This window comes from Sus scrofa, chromosome 9 (assembly GCF_000003025.6).
Source record: "Sus scrofa isolate TJ Tabasco breed Duroc chromosome 9, Sscrofa11.1, whole genome shotgun sequence".
Classification (NCBI taxonomy): domain Eukaryota; kingdom Metazoa; phylum Chordata; class Mammalia; order Artiodactyla; family Suidae; genus Sus; species Sus scrofa.
Window position 1 is genome coordinate 39,764,002 of NC_010451.4, and position 11,494 is coordinate 39,775,495.

Consider the following 11,494-nt stretch of genomic DNA (forward strand, 5'->3'; position numbering starts at 1 on the left):
CTCCAGATTAACTGATTACTTGCAAGTGAAATTAATTACCAGGATTTATTAGCTCAGATAACTTTGAAAAACTGTATCAAGTAACTGGAACAAGTGTACATATGTAAAATATGTTTCCTAGTGAGATAAGTGCCAAAATCCATTTATCACCAAGTTTTCTGTTTTAAAAGAGAGGAAGAGGAGTTCCCGTTGTGGCGCAGTGGTTAACGAATCCGACTAGGAACCATGAGGCTGCGGGTTCGATCCCTGGCCTTGCTCAGTGGGTTAAGGATCCGGTGTTGCCGTGAGCTGTGGTGTAGGTTGCAGATGTGGCTTGGATCCCGCATTGCTGTGGCTCTGGTGTAGGCTGGTGGCTACAGCTCCAATTGGACCCTAGCCTGGGAACCTCCATATGCCGTGGGAGCAGCCCAAGAAATGGCAAAAAGACAAAAATAAATAAATAAATAAATAAATAAAAAAAGATGCATTGGTGAATACTTTGGAGTGCTATAAGGTGCTATAAGGTGGTGACCAAAACAAAGTGGTCATTTTTACTTGGATAAAATGAAAAATATGGGGAGTTCCCATTGTAGCACAGAAGAAATGAACCTGACTAGTATCCATGAGGATGTGGGTTCAATCCCTGGCCTCACTTAGTGTGTTGGGGATCCGGTGTTGCCGTGAGCTATGGTGTAGGTCTCAGACGGCTCAGATCCCGAGTTCCTGTGGCTGTGGCATAGGCTTGCAGCTGTAACTCCACTTCAACCCCTAGCCTGGTAACATCCATGTGTCACAGGTGCAGCCCTAAAAAGCAAAAGAAAAATGTGTACAGAAAAGTATTCTGTGTTTTTCCACCCTAGTGTTGTCTCATGTAAAATAAGAAACCCCTAAAATTATTAAACAAAAAAATATTTAGGTTGTTTGTTACCTTATAATCCTAAATATTTTTTTTTTTCCATTTTGTTAACAATTTGCCTTTTTTGGTGGGGGCCAGAGGCGCGATATTCAGGATAATAAAAATGAATTAGAAACATGACCACAATTTATGGCTTTCTGTTGAATTGATGTGTTTTAGTAAATATTTGGAATTACTTACGACTATTTAAAATAAATCTGACCTTCCTTGTAATATGTAATATGTGGAGCTAGTCCCTGAAATTTAGGTCTTTTAGTGTTGAATCTATTTTTACACATTCATTGTTACATGGAGCACAAGTGACACTCCGTATATTCCACAAATATTTTCTCTGCTGTATTATTATGAAAGCAATTCGATATATTAATCTGACTTAGAGTGATTAGTAATTTTAGCCTGAACTGAAGGTTATATGGAAGGAACAAGCTTATCACAAGGGACCATATCAATATGAGCCACATATGGTTCAAATACATGAAACTTCAAAGATGATTCATTCTTTGCTAATGTTGATGGCTCTGTTGTTCCCTTGATAAAAAAATAAAAAGTTGCATTCTAATAAAAATTTTTCTGAGTTAAACATTAACCTGAGCTATAATCTAAATCTGGATTCATTCTATTTCTCTTATCAGAACTGGAAGAACAAAGGTTAGAAATAGTATTTTGGTTCAAATTAGGTTGTTTAAAAATTAAATGGTATGTTCAATGTGTCTGGTCTAGGATTTTTGATCTGTTTGTAATTATTTTTCACATCAGGTAATTTAAGACCAGAAACAGCTACGTACCTAAGTTCTTAACATAGATGCATTTTGAATTTATAGAGTTGATAAAATAAGGATTGAGTTTAGGAGGATATAATTAACATTTTAGGCTCAAGGGCTTCTTGTTGGGGTTTGGTACATAGTAAAATGAAAAGTGTGGTCTGGCTCTTTTAAATATTTTACTCCCTCATTGAGGTTTGTGAGTGGTTTCCCAGAGCATGGTCTACAAGACAAGCTGACCAGCGCAAGAGATGATAGGAATGGGTTGCAAGGAATACTCATCACCCAGTATTGCACAAGTTCTGGAATACATCAGAAGATAACCACTTCTGATAACCGATTCTAAGATCAAGTTTGTAGAAAAACCTAGTATCTAAATCAAGAATAATCAATGTCCATCTCAGTTTTGAAGGGGAAGCTTTGGTAAGATTCAGATTTAAGCTACTCCACATTTCATCGTTAATGCTCTTCCTGGACAAAGTTTTGCTTTTTTAGAGAGGGGAAGGTAGAGATGTTATAAGTGAAAAGTATTTTGGAAAAGAACTAGGATATAAACTTCACATTTTAACATTAAGCATTTTTTTTTTTTTTTTCTTTTCTTTTTTGGCTACCCCATGGCATATGGAGTTACTGAGCCAAGGATCAAACCTGAGACCCACACCTCAGTAGTTAGTTTCTTAACTCACTGTGCCACAGCAGGAGCGCCTAAAATTAATAATTTTAAATGAGACTTTATGTTGAATTAGTAATAATTATAAGGAAATATAAGGAAAGTTTTGTATCTAGAGAAGATAATTGAGGTATGTTTAAAGTTTGATATGAATGTTACTTAGGATATAAAAGATACTTTTTTATTGAACAACCATCTGACGACTTAGGTAAATGGGAGTTAAAAAAGTACATAACTTCTGGAGTTCCTGTCGTGTCGCAGTGGTTAACGAATCCAACTAGGAACCATGAGGTTGCGGGTTCGATCCCTAGCCTCACTCAGTGGGTTAAGGATCCGGCGTTGCCATGAGCTGTGGTGTAGGCTGCAGACATGGCTCAGATCTGGCATTGCTGTGGCTCTGGTGTAGGCTGGCAGCTGTAGCTCTGATCAGACCCCTAGCCTGGGAACCTCCATATGCCATGGGTGCGGCCCTAGAAAAGACAAAAAAAAAAAAAAAAAAAAAAAAAAATTAGAGGAAAGGCACCTATCCCAAAGTCAATTTGTTGTTCTTAAAATTGAGTGTATTTTGTGTCTTAAATGTAGTACCATCCAATTACTGTTACTGCATCACTGCATCTACTCTACAGAAAAGTCCATATCTGATGTTAAAAGGTAGGCCTGGGAGTTCCTGTCATGGCTCAGTGGTTAACAAACCCGACTAGTATCCATGAGGATGCAGGTTCAGTCTCTGGCCCCATCCAGTTGGTTAAGGATCCGGTGTTGCTCTGAGCTGTGGTGTAGGTCGCAGACGTGGCTTGGATCCCGAGTTGCTTTGGCTGTGGTATAGGCCAGCAACTACAGCTCTGGTTCAACCCATAGCCTGGGAACCTCCATGTGCTGTGGGTGTGGCCCTAAAAAGACAAAAAAAAAAAAAAAAAAAAAAAAGGTCTGGGTGGCTTGGACTCCTGCAATAGCTGTCCAAGAACTACAGATGTTCACAGAAGCAAAGGTTTGCATATTATTACATTGGTGCTGTATATGTATTGCTGGAGGAAACTCTGACTGCTAGAGCCTATCTTGGTAATAAACTTCCACAGTCTGGGATTTATTCCAGATGCAAAAAACTTGCTAGAGGAGTTCCCGTTGTGGCACAGCAGAAACAAATCTTAACTAGGAACCATGAGGTTGAGTGAGGGTTTGTTCCCTGGCCTGGCTCAGTGAGTTAGGGATCCGGCCTTGCCATGAGCTGTGGTGTAGTTTGCAGATCCAGCTCGGGTCCTGCATTGCTGTTGCTGTGGCCTAGGCCAGTGGCTACAGTTCCGAAACAAAAACAAACAAAAAATTGCTAGAGAAAAATTTTCAACCACTAAACCAAGAATTCTCACATAGGAAACAAATACATTTTTCTCAAATGATACTTAAGTTATTTAATATTACAGATAATCTTCATGACAGGTATACCATGAAATACTGTTTAGTAGTTTCTGCTTGATGCCAGAGTTTATTTGAGGAGAAAGAAAATTTTAAAAACAGTAGTAGCTGATGAGAAAATCTCATTCCATCAAAAGGAAATCTTAGAAAATATGAAATTAGTGTCTAAGATAAACCCCTTCACCCATGATGAAGGTCCTATAATTCACATGACTGCCACTGAAAACACAAAATATATTAGACCAATGGCATTATGACAATTAATGTAGCTTTCTCTTTGATAAATTTTGCTGTAGTCATTTCAGTATCCACAGTTTCTGGAAGATTCAGATGTAATCTGTACTTCCCGGAGACCTCAATCAATAAATCATCCTAAGAATAATAAATCAAGAGAGATTTCATTGAAAAGATGAAAATAGAAAAATATTTCCTGGTTAATATTTGTGTTACGGTGGCAGGGTGGGGGGGGGGGGTCCGCTGTGGCACAACAGGATGGGTGGCATCTCTGCAGCAATCAGATGCAGGTTAGATCCCCATCTTTGAAGGATCTGACCCCTGGCTCAGGAACTTCATATGCCTCAGGGCCAAAAAAGAAAAAAAAAACTGTATTATTGGGTTTTTATTCCCAGTTATTCACTCCTTTCCCACCAGAAGAGGATCCCTTTTACAGTGAATGAAGTTGCTGCTGTAAATTCCCGAGATTTTAAGGTTGTTATTGCTGCTCTATACATCCAAAGTTAACTGATACAGGATGGCTATCACCATCCTAAATTATATGGCATTGACTTTGGGGCTGATCAAACAGCAGGAAACTTTTTTGGACCCTGGAAAGATGGTGATCCATATTTTATGGTGACCTTAAAGCCCTTAGTAAAACTGTCACAATAATTTGGAAGACAAATAATGTACCTTGTTAATTTGTGGCTTTAGGTACAGAAGTGGGAAAATAGAATACTATTAGCATGCATTTGTTCTACTGGCCACAATAAACAAGGCACAACAAAAAGAGAAATTAGAATTTCCCAGTTTGCAAGTAGAACTGAAAGGGAATATACAGAGCCTAGAAATTCTAAGACTTGAGGAATGAAAAATTGAACTAGTTTTTCCTTGTCTTTTTGCCATTTCTTGGGCTGCTCCTGAGGCACATGGAGGTTCCCAGGCTAGGGGTCTAAGCGGAGCTGTAGCCGCCGGCCTACGCCAGAGCCACAGCAACTTGGGATCGGAGCCGCATCTGCAACCTACACCACAGCTCACAGCAAGGCCCGATCGTTAACCCACTGAATAAGGGCAGGGATCGAACCTGCAACCTCATGGTTCCTAGTCGGATTCGTTAACCACTGCGCCACGACAGGAACTCTGAACTAGTTTTTTATTCTCAACTAGAAAAGGATAAAATTGATAAATTATTACTTTTTTTTTTTAATCACCAAAGGCTGATTAAGACTGCCTAGAGGTGAAGACTAAATCGCAAGTTAAAATCTTTGTTAATATCTCTAACTGGATGAAAGTGGACCTATTAAATCTTTACATCTGACCTAGATCACAGCAATTAGGTCAAAAGAGACAGGTCACTAAAAAATGGATGTGTCTACCGCAGTGGCTTGGGCTGCCGCTATGTCGAGGGTTTGATCCCTGGCCCAAGAAATTCCCACATGCCACAAACGCGGCCAAAAAAACCCACAAAAAACAAAACCCTAGATATGTCCAAAGATGAATTGTGAGGAGTTCCCATTGTGGCTCAATGGAAACAAACCCGACTAGTACCCATGGGGATATGGGTTCAATCCCTGCCCTTTCTCAGTGGGTTAAGGATCTGGTGCTGCCTCAAGCTGCGGTGTAGGTCTCAGACAAGGCTTGACTCTCATGTTACTGTGGCTGTGGTGTAGGCTGGCAGCTGTAGCTCTGATGTGACCCCTAGGCTGGGAACTTCCATATGCCATGGGTGTGGCCCTACAAATAAAATGAATTGTGAGGTATAGCACCCTTTGGAATCTGAAATAAAGTGCTCCCAGCCTGGATTAAAACTAATTTAACATAACCTTTTGACCCCAACATTCCATGAGCAGAAAACAGGCTGAGCAAGCTGCTTAGCACCTAATGAGGGCATATTCTTCAATGCTCTTTTTAAATGTAGCTAAAATAGATTATGAAAAAAGAAAAAGAAACGAACCCCCAAAACAAACAAGCAAAAAATGTCCCAAAGAATGGAACACGATGGAACTAGGAGGCTAGGTCATCAAGAAACCTTGTCACAAGACCTCTACCTTCAAGAAAGGGACCCTCACAATATCTGCCTACCAAGATTTCAGAATTGCTGTGTACCTACAGTGACGACTGCGTGTCTTACGTTTTTCCCACTTCTGAATTTAGTCTGTTAACTGGGTTATCCCTTCTCCATTCCATATTGCATGGTGCATGGGATTCCAGGAACTTGAATCTTTTGTCTTTGTAGTTCATAGGTCTCAGGCTATGATGGCAAAATCTTGTACTTGCGAATCTGATACTGGGATTGGAAGAGTTTTTCTTGGGGAAAGAAGCAAATATTTGACCAAGAGGGTGAACTGATAGACTGTAGGATTTTTGCCAATTATTATTATTTTTTTCTTTTTAGGGCTGCACCTGTGGCATATGGAAGTTTCTGGGCTAGGGACTGAATGCAAGCTATAGCTGCAACTGCTGGCCTATGCTACAGTCACAGCAATGTGGGATCTGAGCTGCATCTGGGACCTACACCACAGCTCATAGCAGTACCAGATCCCTAACTCACTGAGTTAGGCCAGGGATTGAACCCATATCCCACGGACACTGTGTCAGTTCTTAACCTGATGAGCCACGATAGACACTCCTGCTGCTAATGATTTACTCTTCTAAGAGGATTATACATCCTTGCCATGTAACTTTCAGTGACTACTTGTGAGAAGAATATTCCTTCCAGCCCTACTGATGTAGGACTTGGTCTTATGATTTACTTTGATCAACACAATGGGAATAAAAGTAATACATCCCACATATGAGTGGAAGTTTTAAGATCCATTGCATGGTTTGGCCATTTCTATTTTCCTTCTTCCATGAGAATGGCATATCTCAACTGGGAATTGTTCACAATTTTACCTTGTACCTCGAAATGTGCAACAGTCATAGAGCAAAGCAGGCTGAGCTTACATGTAACCTAAGCAAATTACTGTCAGCCACTGAGATTGTGGAGTTTGTTACTACAGCATAATAGGATGAATACTGACTGATTCAAATTTGCAGTATTATATATTCAACTTACCTTAGAAACACTAAGGTCACAGAGAGATACTGAATTAACACCAGGTAATTCAACTTTTAATTCAATTTTCAGAGGTTTCTCATTCTGATTGGCCACAATTTTTAATTCATAGGTTGGTCTCTTCATCTCCTCTTTGATCTCTGTACTGGAAATCTCTTCTATCAGACATCCTGTTTTACCTGAAACTTGGTCTTTCGGCAGTAAAAGTTGAGGAAACTCATCTGGATTACTCATAGTACTGCTTATCTGTCAAGGGTTAGTTCTTTATGAAAAAAAAATGAGGAGTGAAATAAAATTAATCAACAACATGAACTGTAATAGACACAGGGTTAACTAAGAGGGCAGATAAAGCTGCAATTAAATTATTTTGGGGAGTTCCCATTGTGGCTCAGTGGTTAACGAATCCAACTAGGAACCATGAGGTTGTAGGTTCGATCCCTGGCCTCGCTCAGGGGGTTAAAGCTCCGGTTTTGCCATGAGCTGTGGTGTAGGTCGCAGACACGGCTCGGATCTGGGCATTGCTGTGGCTGTGGTGTAGGCCGCAGCAACAGCTCTGATTAGACCTCTAGCCTGGGAATATGGAAGTTTCTGGGCTAGGGACTGAATGCAAGCCATATGCCTAGAAAATACAAAAAAAAAAAAATTATTTTGGGATTCTTAAATCAAAAAATTCTTAGACCAAAGAATCTGGTTAACATTTGGATTTTTTGTTTTGTTTTGTTTTACTTTTTTAGGGTCACACATGCGGCATATGGAAGTTCCCAGGCTAGAGGTCGAATTAGAGCTACAGCTGGCAGCCTACGCCACAATCACAACCATTCTGGATCCAAGCTTCATCTGCGACCTACACCACAGCTCATTGCAACAGTGGATCCTTAACTCGCTGAGCAAGGCCAGGGATTGAATCCTCATGCATACAAGTCGGATTCATTACTGCTAAGCCCCGACCAGAACTCTCATCTTTTAAAATCTAGACTTCCAGTTTGCAAAATGTACACAGGATGCAAAAAATATTTTAAATCAGTTTAATTTTCCTTTTACACTCACTAACTTACCTTTTCTCATTTTCTCTGTTAAATCCCTAGGATCACTTTGAATTCCCATAAGATTTTGTTTCATTCTGTGAATGCTTCCTTTTATTCTAAATTTGGTAATATTGTAAGAGTTTGAGAGAGTGAATTGGAGTTGTTCCTCAATGCATTTCATGGCCATCAGTATTAATTGATCTTTTTTCACTTGGTCCTTTTCTGCTACTGGAGAACATCAGGATTGTAGGCAACATCGATGACTGTGTAAACATCTGTGTGTGTAATTCAGAGGGTGTGAAATGAAGACATTTGTTTCACTAATGATATTATTAGGTAACACATTAAGCCACATCCTGATAAAGCTAGAAAAGTATAAATTCTCTACCTATATTTTCAGAGACAATCACAATAGTGCTATATATACCAAATTATAAATAAAGCATTTTATTTATTTATTTGCTTTTTAGAGCAGTGCCTGGGGCATATGGAAGTTCCAAGGCTAGGGGTCAAATCAGAGCTACAGCTGCTGCCCTATGCCACAGCCACAGCCACTTGGGTTCCAAGCCACGTTTGGGACCTACACCACAGCTCACAGCAATGCCAGATCCTTAACCCACTGAGTGAGGCCAGAGATTGAACCTGCGTCCTCCTGGATATTAGCCTGATTCACTTCTGTGCCACAATGGGAACTCCTCTTGGCATTTTATATGGGTTAAACACAGTTTGCATTATTAGAAAATTAAACAGCATTCAATTTACACAATGAAACACCTATTAGTCATTAACTATATTATGAACAAATAAAATAGGTAATGCCAAGTAAAATCTGGTCCATGATTATTCCCAATAAAAAATTTAAATTGTGGAGTTCCCGCTGTAGCACAATGGCGTCAGTGCTGTCTCTGCAGTGGCAGGACGCAGGTTCCATCCTAGGCCCAGCACAGTGGGTTAAGGATCTGGTGTTGCAGCTGCAGTGTAGGTTGTAATTGTGGCTCAGATCTGATCCCTGGCCCTGGAACTCCTTATGCTGTGGGGTGGCCACGAAAAAAAATTGTTTTAAATTATGCTTTCCCATGCTTCTATGTACCTGATGTCTCAGACATATCTTCTGGTCGGCCAATACTTAGAGGGACTGGATGACTGGTTGATTGGGGAGCTGGGATCCTTTTCCACTCACATAGGTTTATAAAAAGTATTTTTTCTTCCGGTTTCTAGAAAGCAAATAATTTTGCATATTTCAAAACCTAGTTTTTAAATTTTAAGATAATACCCTATGGAGTTCCCGTTGTGGCTCAGTGGTTAACAAACCCAACTGGTATCCATGAGTATGTGGGTGCAATCCCTGGCCTTGCTCAGTGGGTTAAGGATCCCGTGTTGCCATGAGCTGTGGTGTAGGTTGCAGGCTGTGATGTAGCCTGGCACCTGTAGCTCATTTGGACCCCTAGCCTGGGAACCTCCATATGCCTTGGGTGCCACCCTAAAAAGACACACACACACACACACACAAAATTTAAAATAATATCCTCAAGGTAAACTAATCACTGAATTTGAAGAGTGAGAACTTTAGGCTCCAAGTAAGTCATTTCATGTATTAAAACTGCATTTGAAAAATTGTAAGAAATTATCGTTACCCTATTTCTCTAAGCTACTGGACTTTCATCAAGCATCCAGTTGCCATTCCCAGAGGAAGTGGGAGGAGAGAGTAGGAACTGAGCCAAGCAGCTGTTCCAGTTGAATTTGACCCTATTCCACCACTTCCTTACCTCCCCAACTAAATAAGTTCTCTTCATTTGAAAAACCTCCAACTCTGTTTTTCTCTATTAAATATTTACCTTTTATTTTCATTCTAGCAGGAAATGGTTAATTTTGAGATCTCCAAAATGTGTCAGATATGAATTTCCCATTCTTACTCCTTTAACACAATCGTCCACACTACATTTAATTTCTTTTTTTCTTTTTTTTGGTCTTTTTTAGGACCACACCCATGGCTTATGGAAGTTCCCAGGCTAGGGGTTGAATCAGAGCTGTAGCTGCTGGCCTACACCACAGTCACAGAAATGCTGGATCCTTCACACACTGAGCGAGGCCAGGGTTTGAACCCACGTCCTCATGGATACTAGTTAGGTTCATTACCACTAAGCCACGAAGGGAACTCCTTAATTTCCTTTTAGAGTGGAAGTTTCTCTCAAGTTTTGTGTTGAAGTAGCAATAGCTAAGGGTAAGTCATTCTCTGGTTACTCCAGGACCATCTAATTCAGGATTTCCCTTTCTCTGGGCATCAACTCTACATACCAGGATCCTGGTTTGCAGACAGAGCCATGGTTCTGGGGCCGCACAGAGCTGTTTCCCCTCTTTCAGCTGCTGTTGAATGAACTTCTCATAGCTCTCAGGGTTACTTTCAGCCAGATCATCTAGAAGGTTCCAGAGTTGAGTAACTTGGGTGAGCAGACCTTTTGAGGATTTCTCCATGATTGAGATGAATTAGGCCTCTTAAATCTGTGGAAAGACATTTGAGGGAAAAAAGGTCTACTGATTCATTTATTTTTGGGGGGAGGAGGAATACGTCAGGAATTGTTTTGTTGAAGTTAGCAACTATCCTTAATACCTGTGTCTAAAAGACTGTGGCTCAGCACCATTTTATCTTTTCCTTATTCTCTAATTATCTAGTACCACTTCCTACATTCTCAAGATGTTCCCTCAGATAATAAGGCCTTACCTCTGTCTAGAGCCTCAAAAACCCTAAGGGGACAGAGTAATCTTTTAAAGTTTGGATTTCCTGGAATTTTCTTGTTCCAGTATCCTGGTATTAGCTAAGTGGTGCCTATCCAGTTCCTTTATTTGCTAGAGGTGTGCTGTGGATTGAAGGCTACACAAGACTTCCTCAATCTTTGGTATAATCTAGTAGTTAACAGCATGGACTCTGCAGACAGAATGCATAGAATTCCAGTTTTAGCTCTATCCATCACTTACTAGCTGTGTGATTTGAGCATTTAATTTACATACATGTATCAGTTTATTCCCCTCTAAATGAAGACAATAATACCTATCTCGTAGGGTTATCGTGAGGATTAAGTAAGGTAACACAGAGAGGCTGAACACTTGCTAAGCCTTACATAAGAATAGTAATATTCTCTCCATGACTTGAGGTAACCTTCCTCCCTCCTCCTTCCCCTCAATGGAGACGTGTCCCATAGCATCGACAGAATGAGGAAAAGAGTAAGTTTGGGTTGCCTGAACACTACAGGAAGGTTAGACTAAAAGGGAAATGTAACTGTCTTTCCAGAGGTCGGCAAACCCACCTCCTCTCTTGGTTTCCTGACAAACCGCGACGCCTGTTACCGGGGTAACCATCTTGGTACAACATCTAATTGGGTCCGGGAAGCTCCAGGCAGAAAGTTCTTTTTACACCTAGTTCCGGAATCTTCTCCTTCTGGTGCTGGGCTTGCTTTCTGGCTG

General features: G+C 40.4%; 1 protein-coding gene across 1 annotated transcript; it reads right to left on the minus strand.

Moving 5' to 3' along the window:
- Positions 3,707-11,476, minus strand: PIH1D2 (PIH1 domain containing 2). Its single transcript, XM_021062782.1, is given in 7 exon segments — positions 3,707-4,108; positions 7,011-7,256; positions 8,058-8,266; positions 8,269-8,310; positions 9,126-9,249; positions 10,331-10,534; positions 11,338-11,476. Coding segments are annotated over 6 exon segments (933 nt in total). The 5' UTR covers positions 10,508-10,534; positions 11,338-11,476; the 3' UTR covers positions 3,707-3,973.